Source organism: Narcine bancroftii, chromosome 2, assembly GCF_036971445.1.
Source record: "Narcine bancroftii isolate sNarBan1 chromosome 2, sNarBan1.hap1, whole genome shotgun sequence".
NCBI lineage: Eukaryota > Metazoa > Chordata > Chondrichthyes > Torpediniformes > Narcinidae > Narcine > Narcine bancroftii.
Window position 1 is genome coordinate 32,148,861 of NC_091470.1, and position 27,223 is coordinate 32,176,083.

Consider the following 27,223-nt stretch of genomic DNA (forward strand, 5'->3'; position numbering starts at 1 on the left):
ACTTGAATACATCGATTAAAAAATCAGTTTCATGCAAGGCACCTAAATTGGAAGAGGACAGCAGTTTAAAGATAACTGGGAAGAAAGGAATAGTAGTAAAGGTAAGGAAAAGCGCTTGAGTGTAACAAGTGAAAAGGATGGTGTGAGTTTGGAATGAGTGCAAGCCTACCAATGATGCCTGGCAGCCAGAGGAGTATTAGAATATTCAGATTGAAAGCTAGCAACGATGTGATTGAGACTATCATTCATAAAACAATATTCATTTATTTGTATACTCATCCTGCATATGCATTGTTTGTCCATATGTGTGTTATGTCAGTGTGGTTTGCACGGAGGGCCAGAGAATGCTGTTTTATCAAGTTGTACTTTACAATCAATGACAATAAATGACTTGAAACCATTGGCCCAGAGTTCAAAGATTAATAACTTATATTTTCAACTTTTTCTATTTCCCCTAAATATTAATTCTGGAGTGAAAAACAAATGCTTACAAACTGCAGAGCATTTCCAATGTTCAGTTTTTCCTTAAGTGACATGCTTATTGTGTTCTTCATTCAAGCAGGCTCTTGCGTCCTTGAAAATCAATTGAAGTAGAATTTCCCAGCAACTTCTGTACAAGCCAAGTATTAATAGAGCAGCCTTAAATTCATCAGTTTAGCAGCAACTGGTTTTGATAAAATCAATTTTTCATCAAATGGATGAGTGATTTAATAAATAAAATGTGCTTCAACTGTTAGAACAATTAATCCTGTTTAAAAGTCCAGTCTGGCTGGTGCTATTTTCTCTACGAATAAAACCAAACAGTAAAGGCCCAGAGGCGAGAGTTCATCTCAAAGTCATTATTGTGTCACAAATAAGACAAGGGTAAATGGAATTCTACAATTTAGCAAAGGGAGTAGATTCAGGTGGAAGTTGAGCTAAAACACTTCTAGCGTGCTATGAACAGTTCTCTGCACCTCTGGTTAAGAAGGGTGCAACATAAAAATCACTAAATTTACAGTTGAGTTCCAAGGGCTAGATTGCAGGGAGGTTACACTAATAGTGGGTGTAAGAATTTAGAAGGTTAATAGGTGATCAAATTTAAAATGTTATGGGAAACCAATAATGGTAGGTAGAGGGCCGCATCTGAAAAAATAAAGCCGGATCAATTTGGACGTTCAGAAAAGCTCCTACATGCAGAAATTGATTCAAGGTTAGTTCATTTAAAATCTGAGAAAATTGACCAGAAGTATTAAATAATATGGGGTGAAAACTATGGCTACTGATTTAGGGTACATGTCAGTTGTAATCTCAGTGAGTGGGAGTTTTGAGTTTAACAGATTTTGCCTGTTTCTGTGTACCTCAAGTTTTTGATATTCATTTTAGCTTTAATTATCAACATTAACTGTGACCATCTGAGAAAAGACAAAACTCTGCTTCATCCTTTACAGGCACGTGTTAACATAGCTAGAAGCATAGAAAAGATGGAATTTCAACACAATAAAGCACAACAACACAACAGCTGGTTTCAGCGAGCTGCTGAAGCGCTAGAGTTGGATTTGGATGACAATGTGTTGATGGGTAAGCCACAACCTAATATTGGTTGGACTTTGTAAAAATAAAACATGCTATTGCTGAACAAGATGCACATACTTGCACATATATCCAGACATTCTTGCTTGAGATGCACTTCTGTCAATATGCTGTCATGCACTCCCCTCTCAAAACTGCACACGTCATCAGATAGCATCTCAAGAACCCGACTACAACGTCATCAAGCTGCCCGATTCCATTTACTCGAAAGAAGGAAAAAATATCCTACTTGGGCAATATTTAACATTTTTCATCGTGTGAAATGAGAATAAACAGTGGCATGAGATTAGTAATGGAAGCTGAAATGTCATAGTACTTAAAATATTAAATAATATTTAAGTAGCATTCTCTTATCATTTGGTTTTGAATACTTTCCAGATATTTCCATGCTTGTCTAAGCTTGGTCCTTTTACATGAAATGTTGATAATTTTGCAACTAGAAAATTATCTAAAAGTATATTTATCTACTGTTAGTCCAGAATTTGAATTTAGACTTAAAAGATTTTAATTCATGAGAGACTACCAAATATAAATTTAACATTAAAAAAAAACTATATTGCTTGCAGGTGAAAAATATACTGATACTGAAGAAAGTCAGAGACAAAGAACAATGAAAGGACTGAAGAAGGAACTTAAAAGGTTGCTTTTACAGCCAGTATTCAAGAACTATATGAAGACTAAATACCCAACACAATTTGGTGGGCTGGCATTGCCTACTCTACCACTGGCAAGCCAAGAAACAGCCTTAACCACCATTCAAAAGCATCAATACAAACAAAAACACCGATTATTTGAGCAAATATCTTGAGAGGTGTTAAGTAAATGATACAACTAGCTATTAGCAATATTATGCTGTCATGTACAGTGGCTACACCATTTATTGCATTTAATTAAAAAAAAACAGAACTTGTGCAGTACTTATCACCTTCAATATGAAGGTTAGGAGCAACTTCTTCATTTCCTCAATAAGAGGATTCAGATTTTCTGAAAGCATTTGGAAAAATTGCACATTTTAGCAGAAGTTGTTAAAGACTTTTGATTTCAAAACAATGACTAACAAGAGTTGTTACTAAAAAGAGCAAAGCTTATTTAGGGTATCTATTTCAGGGTGAAATACTCCCAACTCCTTATACGTGGGTTACTCCAACAGTAAACACTGAAATCCAATAACAAAATGAAAGTTTAAATATTTAGCTATTCCTTAAGCTTTTAGTCAAAGTGCATCATTTACTATTTTCTGTAAATCCCCTATGTAAAGCAAGATTAGGATGATGCAAAATAGATACACACTTGTATGGTAGGTGATTAGGTTGTCTCACTTTTAAACAATAATTTCATTTAAAATATAAAATTTTATACAGCAATCAATTTGCATATCAAATTAGTCACCATGAATTAAGTCTTTACAATCAGAGTCCAAATTAAATTCTGTGCATTTGCAAAGACAGGGTTGAATCGGAGTAATAATCTGAAATATCTGTGTAAATTGTGCATTAAAACATTGAATTATCTACATTGAAACTGCTAACATTGGATACAAGTACAATATTATCAAACATAATTAGTTTGTAATAATAACTGAAATTCCTAGCTGAAACTATGCTCTCTATGGATTTAAGGTGGTGCAAGGGAGGCATCTCAACCCACAAATCTTGAACAAACAAAAAAAAGACTTTAGAGGAAAATAAACTCAATCCTGTTCCTTCTAAAAGTAGGAAAATAATTGATTAGTCGACGAAAACTTTAGTGTGAGGAAGGGTCTGATGGAATTTTTTTCTGCAGAGCTGTATTAAATAGTACAGAGTTTTGTTCATTTCCACTATTATCATTACAAAATAATTCTGAATGCACTCAATTTCTGTTGGGGATTTGAACTAATTTTGTACCTCAAAAGAGGGGAAAAGCATGTGCTCAATTTATCTAATTGATTCGAACAAGTAAGACTGTTTTCCCACAAACATCCCACCTTCACCAACCATGGCCCAAAGCACTAAAATGGCATGGTGAAATTAAAGCTATTTGGTAGTGCTTGCTTTGTACAGTATGTCATAATGTCCTGGTTTGTAAAGTAGATGGATCAAAGGCTTTGATCCCTCTGGAAAGATATGATGGTTGATTTCAGAGTCTGTTTTGTCCATATATTCCACTTGGATTGATATACCCAGAGCTTGGGTCAGTGCAGTGATATGAATATGGTCACTTTCCACAGCCATTGGTTCCACTTCCTGTGGGAGGGAAACAAAGCATTACTACATGTCTAAAACAAGTTCTATAAGATCAAGAAAAAAGAAAGAAAATACCCCACCACATCTCTTATCACCCATCAATAGTCTTTTATTAGGAATCATCCTCTAATAAAGAAACAAACATTAAAAGTGTCAAGATAAACCATCTAAATAAATATTTTTGGACAAATGTCATTTTTGTTTTAATATAGTGTGAACTCCATTGGAAGGATACAAGCCTTTCTCCAGATCCAGAAAGTTATACAAATTGGTATTCAATGAGGAAAGGATTGAAAAATTAGTCTTTCTAAGTTAACAGTAATTTATCAGGATCCCCTACTCAAACTATGACAAACTTCCAAATATTTTGTTTTCCATGTAAAAAGCATCTTAAATGCTTTTAGTAAATATCTTTCCCTCTGGGAAGAACAATTCTTGGTAAATCAGAATTATGATACATCCTAAATCGATATTTCATTTTTTCCCATTAAACCTTATGAGGACAGCAACAATTAAGAAACTGGATCAGATCTCAGTCTAATATGGCAAAGATGACATTTGTGGCATTGCAAAGTTTCATTACAACACGGATAGGTCAACATATATTAATTAGTTCAGGACCTTTTATTTAAAATACTGTTCATAATTATCCACATTGTGTATTAATAGTATTTATCAAGAAATGTAGCTTCTGATATTTGACAGTCGGGTCCATAATCAATTAATAAAACCAGTCAATGTAACCAATTCTAAAACTGACCTGAGCACAGAAGTCTTTAATACTTATGCCTCCTTCGAGGAAAAATTCAAAGAACTCGGACTGTTTCTGCAAGCATGCGGATGTTAGTAGTCGAAGATATTGCACTAAATGATCTGAAGCACCACGATCATTGAAAACATCAAGAAGCTTAGAGACCGAACCATCCGTTTCTACCAGGTCAATCACATCCATAAACTAGAACCAGAGAACCTAACAGTAACATCTGTATAATGCAATTTTTTTCTTAAAAAGGAAACTATATAGACTCTTAAACTTTGAACAATTAGCAGCTGATTTTGACCAATATTGATCAATGTGTGTTAAGCATTTCTCCAATAAAAACTCTTGAGATTAGATACCATCAAATACACTAAAAGTAAGATTTACACTGGATTTATATATTAAAAAAAACAGTGCCTGAAATCCAAAACAAAAATACAAAATGCAATAAGTGGTCAGCAAGTCAAGCAGTATCCACAGGGGAAGGAAATAGTTCATGTTTCAGGTCAAATTACTTAGAACTTGAAAAGTAATGTAAACAATGTGTTTTCAGTTGCAGAAGTCAGGAAGGGGTGGTGGAGAAAACAGAGTCTCTAATAAGGTGCAGGCCAAAATTTCAGGTAATGATTTAAAAACTAACAGCTGGAGACAAGAAAGAAATTGAAAGAGAATGGTATGGCTACATCTACAGAAAGAGAAAAATAGCAGGTGTTAGGTCTCCTGTGTGAGAAGCAGAATGATTGGTGGAGATGGAAGAGTGGACCAAGGAATCCCAATAGTGGAAATGAGAGGCATGTTTGGTGATGGAATCCTGTTATATGTGGCAGAAATTATAAAGGATGGTATGTTAAATGTCAAGCCAGGTGGGGTGGAAAAGAAGGACAAGAGACACCCGTGTTCTGGCTAGAGAGTCAAGAGAAGAAGTGCATGGAATTAAAGAAGTCATTGAGAACCATGTCGATACAATCTTGCTATTCTTCCTGATGGGATCAAATATCAAGTCAGGAAAAAAAAACCTTCAGGCTCAGGCCACAACAGGTGGGGGCCAGTTCTTTACAATTTAAATTTAGACATAACAACACAGTAACAGGCCCTTCCAGCCCAAGAGACTATCCCCCAAATACTCCAATTAGCTGACAGCCCTTGCACATTTTGAAGGGTGGGAGAAAACCCATTCAGACGTGGGGAGAACATACAAAAACCTTACAGACAGTGCCAGATTAGAAGCCAGGCACTGAAAGTATTGCGCTAACTGCGACAGTGTCCATGCCCACAGAATAAATCAATGCACTGGTTGGTTAGAGATGCCAAACCTAATAGGACCCCGTTACTTTGGTTGATCATTAAAAGCATGTCCTTGGGTTTGAACTGAGACCAATTTAGATTGGCCTACACAGGTCAGTTTTTAGCCCAGTTTAAATCCACATTGTGGGGGGGATGAAAGGCACTTTCACAATTGTGACAATTTGAGCAGCTGAGACAAAAAGGCTGTAATAAAGATCTTAGATGTATCATGTTTCACAAATGAAATGACTCACAGTTCTGAATGAATCTTCATACGTCTTTTCAGCAAATCCAGCAGCTAAAAGTTCTTCTCTACTTGTTATTAATTTCTTTCTAAGTCTAAATTAATTAAGAATAGATTACATTAGGTGAAAATTGGCATTAATGCAAACACTATACTATACTTGGCAAATGATGATTTTCCTCTCTGTTCGCGAGTGGCCATCACAAACATTTTCCATGCAGTGGACAGAAAATTCAACGATTTACTTGAAATCTTCAAATGTCAATACTGTAAAATCTAAATAGTTCCTTTTTCACCTGGCATATATTTATTTTCAGTACCTCGACTGGCCCAGATGACGTCACATGAAATCTAGGGTGAGTTGGATAGAGTTGGTTTAGTCATAGAATATAGAGGACAGTGATAAATGGGTTGTGCTCTAACCAGAGATCTGTGTTCTGCAAGGTCAGTGATGGGGACTCGGATTGTTTGTCATTCACATTGATGATTTGGTTGAAAATGCTTGCAGAATGTTTAACAAGCACACAAATGAAATGAGTTTGGGTGGAACGGTGGTCAATGAGGTACAGTAAGGTGGCTCCCTTTGTTGAATTGGGGTACAGAGGCATCTTGGGATGCACATCCAGTGCTCCCTGAAAGCAGCAACACAAGTAAATATGGTGGTAAAAGGAGGTCTTGCAGCTGGTGTGCCTTTGTTGGTGAGAGCCTGGAATGTAAAAATGTAGAAGTCACATTGCAGCTATACAAAATTTATTTCATCCAGATATGGAATATTGTGCATAATTCTGGTTGCCAACCAAGTATGAAGAGGTTGAGACCTTGGAGAGAATGAAGATGTTCACCAGAATATTGCCTATATTGAAGGGTATTTTCTTGTTTTCTCTGAAGCTTCAGACATTTGAGAGCATAGGTTAAGGTGAGGAGGGGGTGGGGGAGTTTGTTGTTTTAAAACAAATGCCATGAATGCACTTCTGGGGGTGGAGGGGTGAGAAATGGTAGGAGGAGTTTCAATAGCGATGTTTAAGGGATATTTAGACAAGTATAAAAATAATGGGTTGCGTGCCGACAGATGGGATCTCGAGATTGGCATCATGGTGGGCTGAAGGGCCTGTACCTGTGCTATACTTCTATGTAACTGAAGTATGAACACATCACCACCGTCCAAAATCTCCAAAACAAACTAGAAGAAAAGCCTAAGCAAACATTTTGTAATAATTAAACGCCTACTTTTTCATTCCCCTGCTGAAATGTCAACCAATAGCTACTTGATCATGAAGGATTCAATTTTTTTTTTAAATTTGAGATTTCCTATATTCATATTACCATTGCCAATATGTACAATTAGCTCTGATGGCAACATTTTATGATTAAAATGTAATCATACAGGCCTTTGAGTTTTCATTTAACTTACTTGGTTACATCTGGTTTAACTGCAATGTAATTAATAATGCCAACATTTAGCACCACAGATGCATCAGCAATATTGCTTATAGAGAATGGCTGTTTGAAAAACTACTCCAGGATTGTGGAATGATGCAGAGCAAAACAATGAGAACCTCCTACATGATTTAGAATAAGCAGTGCCCAAACATCTTACTGCAAACCATAGCCAGCTTCGGCAATAGCATATCATGTCCATCAATGTTCACTCCAATAACTCACATGAGCTGATAGAAAATGCCAAGAAGCTCCAAAAATATGTTCTGGCATAAGTATTGCCATTCTGCCCTGGGGGCCTCATATGTAGTTTTTACTCAAATTAGTGAATGTCAGTTGGATTCTTGGGATTGAGATTAAGAAGAAATTTCTCCTCCCTGAGGCAAATTAATCCAGTATTCTTCATCCAGGAGTTAGGAAGCCTCAAATGACGAGTATATTGAAGACGGGGGTTGTGATGAACACACAAAAATGCTGCAGGAACTCAGCAGGTCTTGCAGCGCCCAAAGGAGGTAAAGATAGTTTACTGACATTTTGGGCCTGAACCCTTTTTCAAGGTACAGGTAAAAAACAGGCAGATGCCAGAATTTAAAAACCTGGAGAGAAGGAAAGAAGGCCGGGGAAGAGCACAGACCAACAGACAAAAGGTAATAATTGGATATGGATAGGAAGGGGGAAAATTGATAGGGGAAGGAGTAAGTTTGTGAATACAGATATGGAGGAAAAGAGACATGGAAAAGTAGAGGAAAGGAGAAAATGGGATAGGGAGCTAACAAAACCGGAGGTCAATTCTTATCAATTCTCATATTTCCTGCTCTATCCATGTTCAATTATCACCGTTTGGTCCTTCCCCAGCATAATTCAGGCACCTGCTGTATTTTACTCAAACCTTGAAGAAGCGCTCAGGCCTGGAACGTCAGTTATGGTCTTGGGCTCAGGCCTTAAATGTCAATTATAGATCTTTACCTGCTATAGACGCTGTGAGACCTGCTGAGCTCCTCCAGCATTTCTGTGTTCTCACTACAATCACAGAGTCTGCAGACTTTTGTGTTTCACTCAAGGCAGGTTGAAAGATTTTTTGGATTAATAAGTGATATGTGGTTTGTGCAGTAAAAGAGCAGCCACAATCAAGTTAAGCAGGTGCAAGGATCAGAATGGCCTACTCTAGCTTTAATTTATGTACATAGTTGAATCACTGAATTAAATCGGAAGCCACACGGTGTTCCATTAAATGCCACTGCCTATTAAAATACATACTCGTCCAGATGACAAGTTTACAATGAACCACTGCTGCAATTTAAAATCTTTATTAATGGACACTTTGAAAGCTTCCCATTATTTGCCATCCAATACCACTCGTTCAGGTTATCGGCATGCAGCATTATCTGAAGCAGATTAAGAAGCATCCATGCTCTTGTAAATTTATCCCTCCCTCCATGTCAGAATGTCTGGGCAATCAATTTGTGTTGATGTTTCAGAAAAAAAGGCTATTAGTGCCACCATTCCAGTATAATGCAGCATTCTTTTACTAGTGGAATGCCAACTTCTACACAATACAGAGGAAAAATACCTAAATGACTTCTAGGTTTTGAACGCAAAACCCAATTATAATTCTACGCAAATGTACCAATTTCAAATCAGGTGTAATACCAGAGACCATTTCTCTATTCAAGGGGAAAACAAAATTAGTAGATTTACAAACAAAGAGCAGAGGAAGGACATTAATTTTAAGACCCAGCAGAGACAATAAAGGGGTAAATGGCTCCCTTCAAGACCTTCACAATTTCATTCTCACAAAATAGAATGAAACGGTCTTGAAACATTTGCTGGGGCAAGACAATACAGTGCATCTATGCTGTGTTAATGGCTGATGTCCTTTACTTCAAAAACACACTTCTGTTTATTTGCTACTTGACAATTTCTCTACTTATGTATTATTCTCCAGCAGAATATGGAACAGCAACCTCAAAACTTACTTTTTCACTCCATGGTTATTTCCAAGCAGTGATTCCAGATAAGCAAAGCCTAGTGCCCGATAAAAGCAGTTTCCATCACCAAGTGTCCTCCTGAAGAAAGCATACTTTCTACTGATATCCTGAATGAAATAAAAATAGCTATAAACATGTGAGCCGGCATAAAATAATTCTCAATATTTTCAACATTTCAATTGTACGTCTCACGTTTTTTTTTCCAAAATCTATTAATTAGAAGTAGCTTTGTGCCCTTCCAGTAACCTTGAGATACAGCACTTTTATAAAATAATTATGTCACACAGGAGTAAATCAGATAGATAATTAACTGATATTCTCTCATGGATAAACTGAGAGGATCAAAATTATTTTGAAAGCAGAAGAGCCAAAAAAAAACCATCCAATTTTTAAACAAAAAAAAATGTTTGTACAAGTTTAATTTTGTGGTCGATTCCTCGTCATTTAACTTGAAGAATTTGAGGGTTGAAATTGAGACAATGGGAAAAGTATCCTTTCTCTCCAGACATAGCAAAAGGAATATTATGAATCTCCAAGCAATAATAGATGCACAAGTTTGGGAAGCTGGATGAGGCAAGTATTCTTTTTTTTAAATGCCAAAAATCTGCATTTCTAACAAATCAAGGGCATTTTTGATAAGGTTTATTTTTCCGGTGTAACTTAATTATTCTCAATTAAAGAAGCAGATTTCACACATCAAAAGTGAGTGGTTGAATGGCCAAGGTTCCCTGCATTCTGAGGATGGTCTGCACTTCAGACAATCTGGATATTCAGCTTCTGTATTCATTTTCCAGGACCTGCTCCTATCCATTGCACCATGCTTGCAATGGGTCTGTTCAGATTCCTCCCCACTCGTCCATGCTACTAAATCAAGTTTATCACCATCTGACTGTACACATAAGACCGATGAAACAGTGTTTCTCCAGACCACAGTGCACTCACATACACATAATAATCATGTCTTATTTTAAAATATATACATAAAAATTTTGGGATGATTTACTTGGTACATGATACACCTGGTTAAGTGATTCTGTTCATCAATCTCACCGCCTGCAGGAAGAAGCTATTTCCCAGCATAGCAATCCCAAGTAAAGGAAAAGGAGATCTTCTCAGCTGTTTTGATGATCTGCTCTGATAATTTGCAGTTTCCACACCACACAATGATGCAACCTGACAGGACACTCTCAACTGTGCTCCTGTAAAATGCTGTCAAGACGGTGATGGTAGCCTTTCTCTCCTCAACCTTCTAAGGAAGTAGAGGCACTGCTGCCCCTTCCTGACTAATAAAGGTCCGTGAGAGGTTGTCCGTCATATGCACACCGAGGAACTTTGTCCTCTCCACGATGAAACAATTGATGTATTATTGGAGATTGGTCGACCTTCATCCTCCTGAAGTCCACATTGAGACTCGGGTTGTGATTCATGCACCATTTTACCAGCTTCCAAAACTCCTCCCTGTAAGCTGACTCATCATTGATGCCTATGAGGCCAACCACTGTTGTATCAACTCCAAACGGTGATTCTGTTAGAATTGAATCTGACAGTACAATTGTGAATCAGCAGTGTGAACAGTCCTGAGGTGAGTCAGACTGACCTTAGTCTTTCAGTCAAGACGTTCAGAGTTCAGTTGCAGAGAGGGATGTTGAGTGTATCCACCAGCCTTTAAGGTATGATTGTGTCGAACACCAAGCTGAAGTCAATGAACAACAGTCTGGCATAGGAGACATTGTTCTCATGGTCGATCAGGATGGAGTGGAGGGTCAAGAGTATAGCATTATTTGTTTAACGGCAGGCAAACTGAAGTGGTTCAAATGTCACTGGAAGGTGTGATTTGATGAGCTCAATTACCAGTCACTCAAAGCATAATGCTGCCATCAAAGTTCCTTCTTCCAAGAAGTCACTGAGGGTCTTGAACAAGCACTTGAGTTTTCTTTTGCATTTAAGAAAGGAATTTATGTGGATCCAAATACAAAATGGGGCAAGTCAATAGTGCAGTTAATGAAGCAAAACCTCACTGCTCCAAAATTTTGGTCCAATGCTGCCTTCTGGGGTGTCTGTGTGGAGCTTGCACACTCTCCAGGGGACTCTATGTTAATTTCCAAATCTCAAATCAGTAGATTAATTGGCCAGTGTAAAATGCCTCTATTGTGTCAGTAAATGATGAAATCTGCATGGTATTGATGGGAATGTTGAATTAAATTGTATTAGTGAACAATTAATGCAAATTAGTGCTTATCAGCCCGTGCCCATTTACATGCTGGATAACTGAAGTGCTCTAACTGCAGGTGTATTTTCGCCATTTACACGATGTAAAAATATAACAGTACTAGTTAGAATTAGAAAAAAAATCAAAAGGAAATTCAACAAAAGTTTGGATAAAAGCACAAATTTTGCAAACACTCTAGACAGGCAGCATTGATAAAGGGAAAATATTGGTCCAATATGCTGGCAGTTTTATCTTATGTGTCAATAAATAAAGGAATATTGCATCAATGCGGAAGTTTTGAACTGCTTGGCTCATCTCACCCCTGGATACCCCTTAGAACAGGATCTTGTTTGAATTCTTCAGCAAATTCAGAATGGAGGGCCTGCTGCTGGATTCTGCACCAGGTTTGACTTAGCTGTGGATCCAAAAGCCCCCTATAAATGAATAGGGTTTGCAGGGCTGCAGGAAAGAGAGAGAAGAATAAGGCAAGTAACATCTTTATGTGTATTATTTCATGTTCATACAATAGTCCTTAAGTGAAACCTTGACAGAAACGATAACTAGCCAAACAAAGAAAAGGGCTTTGATAAGTGTCAGAGAAGGTGCCCCACACTGCTCCAGGTTGATCCTTTGGAGTATTTTTGCCTCTTAGCTCCAGTGATTGACCTTCCATGTTGAATGAAGCTAAGATCAGGAAAGTGGGTAGTGTAGAACAACCTTACTCAACAGGGCTATGCAGCCCCCCTCTGCCAGAGACCACAGCACATTAAAAGAGGGAAGCCATGGACTGAAATTGTTAATGGGGGGGGGGGGGGGGGGGGAAAGGTGTATAAGGGGGGATCAAAACTAAATGGATTAAATATTTTGGGGGGAAGGGAAGGACTTTGCTGCTAGACTTTTGTGAATAGTTGCCAAGCAACACCAGATTTTCTTCATTGTTCGAGGCATTTAGAGACAGCCTAGAATAACATAGATAAATGCAGAAAACCAACAACATTTTCAGAGCGTTTCTTCCTTCGACGTGATTGTGCTTGACTGACATGGAACCAGCTTTTGCAATGAACTGCCCTCCACGTAGTTTTCCTCTATGGTTCTATTGCCTTCAATCCCAGGAAATAAAGCACGCAGACCGAAATGTTTTGCTCTGTATTTCTTGCATCCACAAGCACACTCATTTTGCTTCGAGTTTTCTTGACAGGTAGTGAATGTAGGTCTCCTTCTGCTAGATTTTATTGAGGAAGGAATATATTGTTCATTCATTTCCATAAAATTTCCATAAGACCACTTTTGAGCTAAATTTCATAAGAAATGCTTTTGTTCTGCAATAGTTAATTTTTACTTTCAGAAATAACTTTACCCAAGAGTTCCTCGGCAAAATGTATCAGCAGCATTGGATGGAATACTTATTGTATACTTAGCTAAATCTTGTAAAACTCTTCTGTGCCCATGTGTTTGATTTATTTGAAAACATTTTCAAACTAAAGCTTGAGGCCAAACAAGCTGAAACAACATTTAGAGACCATACATAAAGAGAAGAAAGATTAACTCGTGGATTACTTCAAAGCCCTTAAGACCGTAAGATGTAGGAGGAGAAATAAGCTATTCAGCCGATCAAGTCCGCCCCACCATTCAATCATGAAATGATCCATTTACCCACTCAGCCCCACTGCCAGGCCTCCTTCCCTAGTTAATCAAGAACCTATCAATCTCTGTCTTAAATAGACCCAATGGCCTGGCCTCCGCAAATGCCTGTGGCAAAAAATACCGCAGATTTACCACCCTCTGGTTGAAGAAATACCTATGCATCTCTGTTCCAAATGGACACCCTTCAATCTTGTCCTAGACTCTACATCTACGCAGTCCACACTTTTCAACATTCAAAATGTTTCAATGAGATCCTCCCTCATTCTTCTAAATACCATCAAGCACAGGCTCCTCATTCCCGGAATTATCCTTGTGAACTTCCTCTGAACCCTCTCCAATGTCATCCTTCCTTAAATAGGGAGCCCAAAACAGCTCACAATACTCCAACCAGTGCCTTATAAAGCCTCAACATCACATCCCTGCTCTTGTATTCTATTTCTCTTGACACACATTTGCCTTCTTCACTGGTGGTCTTCCCAAAACTTCTTTGTTGTATATTAATGATTTAGATTATGGAATGAATGGCTTTGTGGCCAAGTTTGCAGATGACACGAAGGTAGGTGGAGGAGCAGGAAGTGTTGAGGACATGGGGTGGGGGTGGGGGGGGGGGCTGCAGAAGAAGAATGGGCAGAGAATTAGCAAATGAAATACAATGAAAGTTTACGGCCTTGCACTTTGGTATATAAAAAAATAAATGGACAGACTATTTTTAAATGGGGAGAAAATTCTAAATACAGGTACTCAGAAACAAAGAGACCTGGGAATCTGAGCAGAAGGTAAACTTGCATGTTAAGCCAGCAGTGAAGAAGGCAAATGTGTGTCAAGAGAAATAGAATACAAGAGCAGGGATGTGATGTTGATGTGATGTGATGCTGGTCTTTTCCCATAGTTTTGCCCAGAGGACCCCAAAGCCCAGCAGCAATAGAAATTCACCACGACAAATGGTTACTTAAACAAAAGTTGCTTTTAATTATCTTTAAACATGAAAGCAGGATCAAACTCTAATTTATTACTATTAACTTAACCCCCTTCTAATTCTAAGTGCACGTGTATGTAAAGTGTGTGCAAGTTCAGAAAAGTTCTTTGATTCACAGTCCAATCTCACTTCTCACTCCTCCAAGTTCACCGGTATCAGGCAATTCTTATACTGTGCACAGAATTTAATATTTATGAATCTTTACCAGGCTTTGGTTCTTGAAAGGTAAATGGTTATTGCTCAGGAAGGTTCTTGTCAGTTTTCAGAGAGTAACTGATTCCTTCCAATCAGCCACCCCAGTGTCCCGCCGAAAAAACATGCCCCAGCAGGGTCCCCCAGACAATAACCTCTTTCTTTCAGGTCATTACAGAGTTCCTTTTCTGTTTCCCTTATCTCAGGTGAAACATTATACAGCCAGCCATCTCCTCTTGAATGGGCCTCAAGGCCTTTGAACAGGTTGAACTAAGAACTCACAAACTGACTTCAAAATGGGGTTTTCCACAAGTTTGCCAGCTTGTCCTGTTCCAGTCCCTGCTGCTGCTGCTGAACTGTAGAACTCAATTCTCTCTCTCTCTCTCTCTCTCTCTCTCAGAGAGACTGCAGCACCGGACCCAATCTTCCAGGTCCGTTCATCTGTGGCTTTCCAAAACAATAATCCATTACTCCACAGTATGTCCAATTAATATCTACTTGTGAAGTCCTTCAGAAAAGCAGTTTCCATCATCTTTACAAAGGCACTGGGAGCCTGGACTGTCTGGCTTGAGCAGAGCTCTGGCATTTTAAATGAGATCCGTGTTGTGAAGTGTTTGGTTTGTGACCCACGCCAAAAAAAAACCCACAATTTATCTTCCAAAAACATATCTATATATAATACAAAACACAACACAATCTGTCACAATGTCACAACAAGAGGTGACCTTCGACTATCCAATGTGGAGCCTGACATCTAAAGAAACTTGCACAGGTCCATCAAACTCAAGGATCTCACTAAAATGAGTAGGTACATTTCATTATGAGTTTACTATGGAACTTTGGCATCTAAAAGAATAAAAAAAGTTTGTATCTGTTTTGAGTGTAAACAGTATGTGTATTTCATTAAAAAATGGCCAAGATGTCCAATTAACACCAACCAACAGCTGGCCAAAGATAAAGGCAAATAAAAAAAGTCCAAATAAGTGGAAATAATTTAAGATGTATGTGAATTCACAGTCCCACATGCATGCAACACAATGATTCAGTAAATCCCAAACCATATCCAGTCATATCCAATTACATACATTACTGATAGTAATTATATAATAATATATAATATATATATTTCATATATAATAATTAATATTTGAAACAGTAGTGAATGCAATTAAAAACAGGAGTCTTGGCCTTCATAAATGCGTAATTAAAAATATTATACCTCTACTTTTTGTTGATAAATTCTGTCTTCAGGATGTTCATCTCCAAGAGCCCGTATTTCACTTTGATCAGAGACTATACAAACAGGTCCACACTGTTTAACAGAACAGAAAATAACACTTTATTAAACAACAAATTCAGTCCTCAAAAAAAATCATAGGAAAAATCCATGCTTATTTGCCCATTCAGATATATGCACAAGGTAGCAGGAGTGACCCACCAAGCCTCTTATGCATGTCCCGGCTCTTAATATAGAGCCATAGAAACTGGCCCTTCTATCCACCTTGCCCTTGCTGACCAAACCAGTTATATTTGCCTCTGTATGGTCCATTTCCCTCTAAACATGGTGCAGAGTAGCAAGCAGGGGGGTGGGAGCAAGCTGCTGGTGGAACTCAGGAAGTCAAACAGCATCAGTTGGAGAACAAGAATGGTTAATGCTTTGGGTCCAGACCCAAAACATTGAGCACTCTTCATCTCCCTCTGATCTATTCAACCTGCTGAGTTCCTCCAGCAGATTGCTTTTTTTTGGTCCAGATTCAAACATCTGCAGTCCCTCAGTTTGCAGAGTGGTAAAAATTGTTTACAATAATCACAATCTGACAAGAATAGACGATGCATATAATAAGCCCCTGTGAGAATCAGAGCAGGGGAAAATGGCACAAGCTGTACTTACGCATTACACAATTAATTTAGATAAATGTTGTTGAATCCTTCATTTTTACAATCTTGGGTTATTTTTGTTTCTACATGGTTTTATTTTTCAATTAAATATTTCATCACAAAGAGGACATCTTTCATTTATTTTCAGAAATTAAATTAGCCAGGAAATATGATACGACAAATGCAAGCAACATTCATAAATATTGCATTTCAGCACAAATAATGGGATTAACCTTCAATTTAAGAAAGGAAGAAGATGGAATAAAAACAAGAAAATATTTTTACCAGCTGGCATGGCATCAGTGAGACAGAAAAATCGTAGAATCTGTTATGAAGCAAGTGGTAACATGGCCAAAATCCAATGAATTATTGGAGGGAAATTGTGTTTGACAAATCTTTTTGCAACTAATGGATGAGGCACACTTCCTGTTATAATGTATTAGGATTTTCAGAAGCCATTGATAGGAGACACAGAGTATTAACAAAATTGGTGAATTCAAGCACTTGAGATTTTATACAAGCACAGATTTGAGAATTAGACAACAGCCAGAAAGCACAGTAGGAATAAATCGGTCATTTTCCAGATGCAGCCTGTAAGTACCAACAGGAATCTATCTCAATCAATCTATCCCAATGATATGGACTGTAACATTGCAGATTTGCAGGGGATACAAAAATTGGGAGGAAGTGTGGGATGCAAGAAGACTGCAGGGAGGCTTCAGAGGGATGCCCATATCCATGGCAAAAGACATGGCATATAATGACAAAGTATTGTTTTTTATATGGCAAAAGAATAGAAGATGTCAAAATTTAAACAGACCTGGTATCCTTGCACAAAAGGCACAGAAAAATGAATGGGTAGGCATTACAAGCATTTAGAAAGGTGAACAGTATGATGGGGAAGTTCAGGTATTGGAAGTTCACTCTTACAGAATGCACAAGTCACCTCAAAATACCTGGGCTATTGAATTAAAATTCACTTTTATGAAATTAAGAAGCTAGATCACTGGAGCCTCCCTTTCCTCTATTGACAAATTTATCAGGAGTGTTGCTTAAATAATTCTCAAATAATTATTGAGGATCCTCGTATTGTGAAGGATCGTGGCATTACTGACCATTACCTGGTCATAAGACACTCCACTTGCCAAGCAAGGTTTGGCCCCGCCCCACCCATTAGTTCACACCTTGCCGTTGGCTAATTTAAATTCCTTTGTACTTGGCCTTAGGCCATTGGCCTTTGTAATCTCTTGAACCTTGATGGCACTGAGCCATTGAAACACTTTAAATTACCTGGACTGGACCCTCCATCCCTCTTGTATTTGGCTACTGTAATCGATTAGTCTGTGCTGGCACCAAGCCTCTGTAAATGACCTCCCACACTATAAAGGGAACCATGTGAGCTCAACTCATCCTCTTTGCCATCTTCAAGGGACTACCATGCCTGGAGAAATTGTTGCTAAGATAGGCACTGTTATAGGGTTGAGAGCGTTTCAGTGTCCCTAGTAGCATCGAGCAATGCCTGCACTGAGTCAAGGGGTGGTGGCGGGTATTGTATTTTTTTCCTTGATTGTTGTATGAACCCAGTTCGTTCTGTCTGTGTGTGTGTGTGTGTGTGAGTGTGTGAGTGTGTGTGTGTGTGTGTGTGTGTGTGTGTGTGTGTGTGTGTGTGTCCTTTGCGATTTTCTCACATTCGTCTATAAATTGTGCGTGTGTTTAATTCCCAGTGCGATTTTCCCACCCTTGCTATAAACTCTGTGCGTATGTTATTCCTATTACCATTTTTCCCATGCTCGTCTTTTGTTAATAAAATCATTTACTACCCTCACGGTGTTTAGTGTCCTTGCTTTTGAGACACATCGGATCGGTTTTCTTACTCATTATCAGCTATCACATAGTATCTTACACCTGCTACCATCAGAAAGGAGGTACATACAGGAGCATAAAAATCAGGAGTGCCAGGCTAAGAAATAGCTTCTTGAAAGCTGTGAGAATGATGAACAAATTGTATCCCATAATCTTGGGTGTCTTATAAATAAAACAAGTAAATTCCAAATATTTACACATATTTATTTTATATGGTATTTTTATGCATGAAATTTTTATGTGCTGTGCATTATGTGCGTGCACCGAGGTCCAGATAATTGCTGTTTGGTCTGGTTGTACATGTATTCTGGCTCTCAATCCCATAGGATGATGATGGTTCCTTTCAGTCAATTTGTGGGGTTTGACATGAGGATACCTCACTCCTCAGAAAGGAACAGCATGGGAGTGAATGGATTTAGGTGAGTAGGGATTGCGCAGGTCCAGACCCACCCTCTTGACATCCCCTCCCAGATCCAGTGGCAGGGTGAGGTCCAAGACGGCTGGGGAAAGTTCTGCTGCAGTGAATGGCCAGACCAAGCTTCAATGCAAGGGATGCCCTTTCCATGCTTCACGGCACATGTTTGCTAGATGGCCGTTGATCCTACAAGAGGGTTTGTCTGCCCTTTGACAGATATTGTTTTTCATCCTGCAGGGTGTCTAGCCACTCTCCGCGCTAGGTAAGCCCGGTGGGGGAGCCAGTTTAGTCGCCGACCACTTGACCATGTGACAAGTAGTACATGGTTACTAGGTTACATGGTATCAGTAGTACTCCGAGGAGTGACCTGACCTGTGCAGTTAGATGATAATGAACTTGTTTCAACTCACATTTGTAGACGCAGGCACAGATGACTCAGGTTTGCATTACAGAAAACTGCCACGTGGTCCATTTACCAGGAACACATCTGTTCTAAAGACATCTAGCTCAATGGAGCCCTGATGTGAAAAATCTGGAATATAGTGCACAGCTCTTGTCTCACGAACAAAGAAATCATATATATATATATATATATATATATATATATATATGATACAACAAGTTCAACAATGATTCATCAGGTAGATTCCTGGGACGATGGTATGGTGTGCAGCATAAGATAACACAGTCTAGGCCTATTGTTGAATGTTTAGAAAAATGACCCGACTTCATTAAACGATACAAATTCCTTAGAGAGATGACAGAATAAATGCTTAGTGCAGTGGTTCTCAACCTTTTCCATCACTCACATACCACTTTAAGTAATCCTTTACTAACCACAGAGCACCTATGGCATCCTATGTGCCATAGGTGGTGTGCGAGTGGAAGCAAAAAGGTTGAGAAGCACTGGCTTAGTGGATGCTTCCCCCTGGTTAGAGGGTTCTGGAATATGGGATGCAATCTCAAAATAAGGCGAAAACCATTCAAGAAAATAAAGAGAAATTCCTGACAAAGTGAATTGGACAAAATTCCGTGGAGAATATTTGGAATTTTCCATTAAAGAGGATTGAAGGCTGAGTCACTCTCTATAATCAAGATAGGGATCCATTTTTTTTTACAATATTAAGGAATACAGGTTATGAATTTAGCACAGTTATGCGAAAGCAGCATAAAATATCAGAAACAGTCTTACTTTATGGAGCAGCAAATATGAGGGGATCGAAATCTGCAGAGACATATAAAGGGTGGGGTTGATGATGTTCTGGTGCATTTAATAAACCCAGCTCAGTCACTTTTGCATTTGAAGGAATGTTTAATACAATATGGACGTCTTTCTGGATATAAAGTTAATTGGGGGAAAAAGTGAAATATTACCGGTGAGTGAAGGAGATTATTCAGTTTATAAGAATATTATTAATTTGAAGTGGACTGATCGAATTAAATATCTGGGTATAATTTTAAATGTTAATTATCAATCTTTATATAAATTAAATTATGCTCCGTTAATGAAAAAAATTAAAACTGATTTGATTAAATGGAAAGTTTACTGAAAAAAAAGAAAGGGTGGGGTGAGTGAAATTAGCTGAAATTAGCACAGGCTCGACAGGCCAAATGACCAACATCTGTAAACCACCCCATCCTACCCCAAGCACAACTCTAGCCTAAGATCTGTCTGCACTACTTAATTTTAATTTTTTCCCGGAACAGACCTACACTGGTCACGGAGAACGTGTAAACTCCATCATGACAACATTGGATGCTGGAACTCTAATAATGCTGCACTAACTGCTACCCTAACTGTGCCGCCAACTCACACTACCAGCTAACTATGAATATTTATTACTGTTAATTTGTGTATTAATCATCCATTTTTATCTTCCTGTCATCCTGTTTTAATAATACTTAAATTATTGTTAGTGTATTCTATGCACCTAGGAATCTGAAGCGAGTAAGACTTTCGGTAAATCTGTACATTTCACGCATTTGACAAACTCTTCATTCATTGAACATTTTATGACTAAATCAAATATAACTGGTTTAATGTCATCAGTTGATTCCTATAATATCAAAAGATCTTCACAGGTTCCAACCTTCCATCCATTGAAGACATCTGGCCATGGTCAACATCATAAAGGATCCCCATCACCCTGGTCACAACCTCTTTTTAAAAAAATGTAATTTAATACATACAGCACGGAAACAGACCCTTCTGGCCCATGAGCCCATGGTGCCCAATTATACTCATGTGACCAATTAACCTACCAACCCCCTAATCCTTTGAAACATAAGAGGAAATCAAAGCACCCGCAGTAAGCCCACATGGTCACAGCAAGAACGTACAAACTCCTTACGGACAGCAGTGAGTTGAAACCTGGGTTGCTGGCGCTGTAAGTGTTGTGATAATCACTACACTCTTCTCAGTGCTATCTTCAGGAAGGTGCAGAAAAGAAGCCTAGGGCACATCACCTCGAGGTTCAAGAACACCTATTTTTCAACAGCTATCAGACTTTTGATACTACCCTATCTATAAGCTACCCCAACACCACAAAAAGACTTATTTGCATGACCGAAACACCACATTTTTTCTTGTCCTAACTGCAAATATTTATTTATCTTTTATATTTATGATAAGAAAGATATCAATAAAATTGAAAGAGGGCAGAGAAATTTACTAGGATGTTAACATAACATAACATAACAATTACAGCACGGAAACAGGCCATTAGGCCCTTCTAGTCCACACCGAACCAAACACCCCTTTCTAGTCCCACCTCCCTGCACAATGCCCATAACCCTCCATATTCTTCTCATCCATAGACCTGTCCAACCTTTTCTTAAATAATACAATTGACTCCGCCGCCACTATTTCTCCCGGAAGATCATTCCACACGGCTACCACTCTCCGAGTAAAGAAGTTCCCCCTCATGTTACCTCTAAACCTCTGCCCCTTAATTCTTAACTCATGTCCTCTTGTTTTAATCTTTCCTCCTCTTAACGGAAATAGTCTATCCACATCCACTCTGTCTATCCCTTTCATAATCTTAAATACTTCTATCAAATCCCCTCTCAACCTTCTACGCTCCAAAGAATAAAGACCTAATCTGTCCAATCTCTCCCTATACTTTAGATGCTTAAACCCAGGTAACATTCTGGTAAACCTTCTCTGCACTCTCTCCACTCTGTTTATATCCTTCCTATAATTAGGCGACCAGAACTGCACACAGAACTCCAAATTAGGCCGCACCAACGTCTTATACAATCTCAACATCACCTCCCAACTCCTATATTCCATGCAACGATTGATAAAGGCCAGCATACTAAAAGCCTTCTTCACCACCCTATTCACGTGAGTTTCTACCTTCAGGGAACGATGTACCATTACCAGGACTTGAGGAACTGAGTTACAGGGAAAGGTTAAACAAGTTAGGACTTTATTTCCTGGAGTGTAGAAGAAAGAGGGAAGATTTAATAGAGGTGTAAAAAATTAAGATGGGTATAGACAAAGTAAATTAAGTAAACTTTTACCCACTGAGGTTAGGGGAGAATCAAATCTGAGGACATGGGTAAAGGGTGAAGGGGGATAAGTTTAGGGGCAACATTCGAGAGAATTTCTTCACACACAGACCAGTAGGAGTATAGAACAAGCTGCCAGTTGAAGTAGTGAACATTGGATCAATTTTAACATTTAAATCAAATTTAGACAGAAACTCAAATGGGGCGGGGGGGGGGGGGGCAGTATGGAGGGACATAGAATTGGTGCAGTTCAGACTACAAAGACTGAAGAGCATGTTTTCCACACTGTAATGGTCTATATTCATTACCAATTTCCATCCAGAGGCAATTTAATGTATACCAGTGTTCACTTTACAAAAAGTACACATTTGGCTGTAATAAGAGGGAAATTCAGTGCATGTCATTATCTATTTCACAGTTGACTATTTCACATTTTCACATCTGCAATAAATTGGTGTCAATTACAGCAACAAAAAAGATTTACATGGATGGAACAGGTGATTCTCTGCTGAGATGGTTATGTGGATATGGGGAATCATGTGAAAAGCAAATAACTCAAACCCCTATCTTCCATGCAAACTGGAAAGACATGCCACTAAAAAAAATGATCTGTGTTACAAAATAGACCAGGGGTGGACAATCTACAGCCCGCAGGCCGGATCCAAATTTATCCGGCCTGCAACACAATGCAAAATTATCACGTGTACCTGACCCACCAATACAAGTAGTGCAAATTTTTTAAAAATCCAAAAATGGAAAAATGTTGTTAAATGTCGAAAATAGATGTGGAACCAAAAAGGACCAACAATATCATTACTTATATAAAAAAAATAAACAGCAAATACCCAAAAAGTTAATTGATGTTTCCCTGAGACAATCACATAGACATGGCTTGCACTAAGCAGTTAGTTCCGGGACTTGAATTGTTGCATCGTACTTATTCTTCATCAGAACTCGTTCTTGTTTTTTTTTTGAAAGATTCATGCCAGTTGTATGATAATTGAGCCAAGGTGAGTTTTCATTTTTTTTATTTCTGTTTCCTCAGTTTATATCAATTTTTTAAATTCAGCTAATTATCTATTTGATTCTACTTGTTTTATATTTCATTACACTCAATACACCTTTGAAGAGATATTGTCCAGGTAAAACTCTAGTCACGTACTTTCATTTACACTCAACGTTAGAATGAGTTTTAAAATTTTTATTTATATATTTTATTCATATGTCAAGAGTTTTTGTAATTTAATTCAACATTTAAAAAGTTTCACTATGACGTGAGATTATTCAGAATCGTTTATTTAGTTGTATTTGGTTCTCTGTCTTTGTGTAATTTTTTAAAGCTTTAAGTGAAAGTTATGTAAGATTTTCATTAATAATGATTTGATTGTTGATGAGATTTTTCTTCACCCCAGCACGGCAATATAATGCAGGAAGCTAGATGCTGAGTGCCAAAGTTTCCAAGAAATTTGGACCAAAAATTATTTCTTTGAGCAGCATTTTGGAAAACCTGTTTGCTTCATTTGCAATGGAAGTGTTGCTGTGAACAAGGAGTTCAACATCAAGCAGGGAACAAAATGTTCAAAAACCAAGGAATTGAGTGGACAAGTTAGGACAGATGAAGTTTGGAGACAGAAAGAAAGCTTGGAAAAACAAAGTTTATTTTTCATAAAGAAGAATGCTGAAATGAGAAGTCTATACTATATATGAGTTATGCCATATCAAAGCTGATAGCTGAATAGATGAAACCTTTTACAGATGGAGATTTTGTGAGGAGATGCTCGATGGCAGTTGTGATCATGGTTTGTCCTGAGAAAACGATCGTTATTCTCAGCGGCTAGCCTCTCTCGAAGAACAGTCACACCGCAAATCGAAGAAATGTCAGCAGATGTCAGAGGTCATTCATAGGACAACTGCGAAAATTTCCAGTTTTTTTTTCCACCCATGCTCGCCACTGCTCAACTTGCAGTCTTTGTTCGAGGGATAAGGTCAAGTTTTGATATTGTTGAGGAATCCGTTGTTAATCCCTATAAAGGACATCGTCACAGGAGCAGATATTTTTGCAGAAAACGATGGCAGACATGAACCTGGATCAGTCAAAGCTAGGGGGCATAACGACTGACGGTTGAAGAGAGAAAAAGCAGCAAAGACACATGAATGACCTTGGAATTACACACAATGTAAAAAAAAAATTCATTGCATCATCAGTCAAAGCTGGATCAGTCAAGGCTAGAGGGCATAACGACTGACGGTTGAAGAGAGAAAAAGCAGCAAAGACACATGAATGACCTTGGAATTACACACAATGTAAAAAAAAAATTCATTGCATCATCCATCAAGAGGCTCTGTGTGCAAAGTCTCCCATATTGAAGAATGGAATGGACATTGTAGTGAAGGCAGTTCATCTGATTCTGTCTCGTGGTTTGAATCATCGTCAATTCCAACGTTTTTTTATTGGGAGCACCTGCTGAATATCGTGACCTTGCTTATTGCTGTAATATTTGCTGGCTTCACTGTGAAATAATGGTTGAAAAAGTATTTGCCCTACATGAAGAAGTAGCAGCAATTCTTGAGAGCAAGCATTTTTGTGATCACGCTTGAGTTTCTGGCTTGGCATTTTCTGGTGGATGTTATATCTCATCTGAACAACCTGAACTTGCAACTTCAAGGGGGAAAATAAATCAGCTGATCCATGCGATGCTTGTGCACATTCCTGCCTTTGAAACAAAACTTCAATTGTGGGAAAACCAACTTTAAAAAAAAACCCTAATTTTGCGCATTTTCCCAATCTCCAAAAATGTGGACTGACTAATTTCGATACTTTTGTGATTGTTCTCCATGATTTGAAAGAGTTTTCATCTCGTTTTACTGATTTTTGTTTGTATGCAAGTGACTTCAACCTGCTTGCAATTCCATTCAGTGGGGATGTGGAAACTGTACCAGAACATTTTCAGATGGAACTTATTGAGATGCAGTCAAACGATCAATTGAAATCCAAACTTATTGCAGATGACCTGTCTTTCATTGACTTCTACAAAAAAAAAATCTTCGATATGGGAATTATAAAAACTTGGTGGAGTACGCAATAAAGATGGCATCACTGTTTGGCAGTACATACCTGTGTGAACAACTGTTCTCAAAAATGAAGTACACCAAGTACCACTTGAGAACAAATATGACTAATGCCCATTTAGATGATGTCTTGCTATTGACATCAACAACCCAATATCGAAATGCTTTCAAACAACAAAAATCAAGTTTCCCACTGATTGAGCTGCTTGTCTGTTTTGTTTTCATTATAACTAATTTTTCACCGTTTTGACTTTTATGTTTTTAATTTGTCATTTTAATGACTAACTCATGATTTTTGGTGCATTTCCAGTTTTGAAAATGTCCTCCCTGTAGTTTTTTGGAAGGAATACAGTTGATCTCATTGCTTGAACTTTTTCCTCCTTTCAATATTTTTATTAGTTTCATTGTATAAATGTTACATGGATACATGAGAATAAAAAAGAATATTGACAAATCTTGTAGAACTTTTTCGGTGGACTGTTTTTGATAAATCATGTCAGTTATGTTCATACATTGACTCTGCATGTACAATCGAAAATTTCGATTACATAATGTCTGTTTCAGTATTTATTTAATCAAATCAAATCAAATAGCTTTTTATTGTCATTGTACAAGTTATACAACGAGATTTATGACAGCAGTACAGCACCTGGGTACCCCTCCTGGGACCCAGGTGTGATTACTGGGACAAAGGTGCTGGAAGCAGAGGGATCTACCTTCAAATAGCCAACCTGGCAATTTAAGGGGGGTCCTGCCACCGCAATGACCCAGCACGTACTCACCGCGAGTACTTCCGGATGTTCAGGCGATGGCTGCCCGGTGACGCATGCCCGGTTGGCATCACCGGAATAAGCGGGTCGGGCATTTTCGTTTTCAAATCGCCTGTTCACGCGACCTAGGTAAGTCTAACTGGGTTCCCTGACTACCTCTGAGGTAGGTCAGGGACCCGGTTGGATCCCGACAGGGTTGACCGGGTCAGACCCTTTCTAACCGCCACGTAACCGGGGCGCTATCGCCCCATTTCACACGGCACTTTGAAAGGGCCCCTTTATAGTAGCATCAGTGCGGACCGCCATTCAACCACTGGCGCACGGTCAAAAGTTGCCGCCCCCGAAATAGATTAAGTTGACTTGATGAGCAATCATGACGAACACCGAATGAACCACCAAGTTTGGCTGCCAATATATTCTGTCCCATATTTCTGCCCTTGATATAGTTAAAAATACTCCACCATTTAATTTTAAAAAAAACCTTTGGGCACAGCCTATTTAGATGGTGTCTGCAGACATCTGTTTGGGTGGAAGGGCTTGCATCTCCAGAACTGACAGCTGATTAAGTTTGCCAATCGTCCACATTATGCCCTATTGCTCCTCAGGTGCATGCCCCATGCCAACAATATTCGGCCCATTGGTGGATGGTGCCAACCGCAATCATGTGCCTGCCTCATCCACGCAACCCCTTATCAATCTTGCAGCTCCATTCCCTTCCCCACCCCCCACCACACCTGGAGCGGAGGAAACTCTGGACTTACTGCGCCGTCCATTGCGCCCCTCGTAAGCTCGAGGCGCCACCAGCCGGCCGGCTCGCGCTCTGGGCTGACAAGCGGCGCCTGCCCCGGGATTGACACATTGCCCGCAAGCCTCTCGGACGCGCTCGCCCACCGTGTCCTGTCTCCGCCACCAGCCCGGCCGTGACCGGAAGTGACGCCGCCAAACAATCGACGGCCGGCTCCTCCCCGCAGCCAATCAGAGCAGCGCTGGCTCGCTTGCGCACGCGGCGTCCTGCGGGTGGCACCCCTTGGCTGGCCAGTGCTGTCGATGCCGTCAGTCCTGAGGGCAGGCGCCGTTCTTGCAGCCGCCTAGCTCAAATGCAGCACGTTAAATCAGAAGTACAACACCAAAGTCTGCAGCCACGTGGTTGAAGTAAAAACACAATGCTTTAGAAACTCAGAGGT

At 38.9% G+C, this 27,223-nt stretch overlaps 2 protein-coding genes across 5 annotated transcripts in view; one reads left to right on the forward strand and one right to left on the reverse strand.

Moving 5' to 3' along the window:
• The window catches only part of ddx24 (DEAD (Asp-Glu-Ala-Asp) box helicase 24), a 44,928-nt gene extending 37,455 nt beyond the window's left edge, over positions 1-7,473 (forward strand). For all 3 annotated transcript variants that reach the window (XM_069916185.1, XM_069916187.1, XM_069916186.1), the window contains 2 exons: positions 1,431-1,560; positions 2,139-7,473. In XM_069916185.1, the coding sequence (XP_069772286.1) occupies positions 1,431-1,560; positions 2,139-2,380 (372 nt within the window). In that variant the 3' untranslated portion in view covers positions 2,381-7,473. The remainder of the gene's footprint in view (positions 1-1,430; positions 1,561-2,138) is intronic.
• LOC138753320 (ubiquitin thioesterase OTUB2-like) lies at positions 412-27,097 on the reverse strand. Of its 2 annotated transcripts, XM_069916188.1 has the most exons (6): positions 26,801-27,097; positions 15,751-15,843; positions 9,499-9,617; positions 6,096-6,180; positions 4,558-4,752; positions 412-3,797 (listed from the first exon to the last, which is right to left on the reverse strand). In XM_069916188.1, the coding sequence occupies exons 1-6, from the start codon at positions 26,810-26,812 to the stop codon at positions 3,588-3,590; spliced, it is 714 nt and encodes a 237-aa protein (XP_069772289.1). In that variant the 5' UTR covers positions 26,813-27,097; the 3' UTR covers positions 412-3,587. The 2 variants fall into 2 exon arrangements, with proteins under 2 accessions (XP_069772289.1, XP_069772290.1); XM_069916189.1 differs by lacking the exons at positions 15,751-15,843; positions 26,801-27,097 and adding an exon at positions 10,561-11,080.
• Between the last annotated feature and the right edge of the window lie 126 nt (positions 27,098-27,223).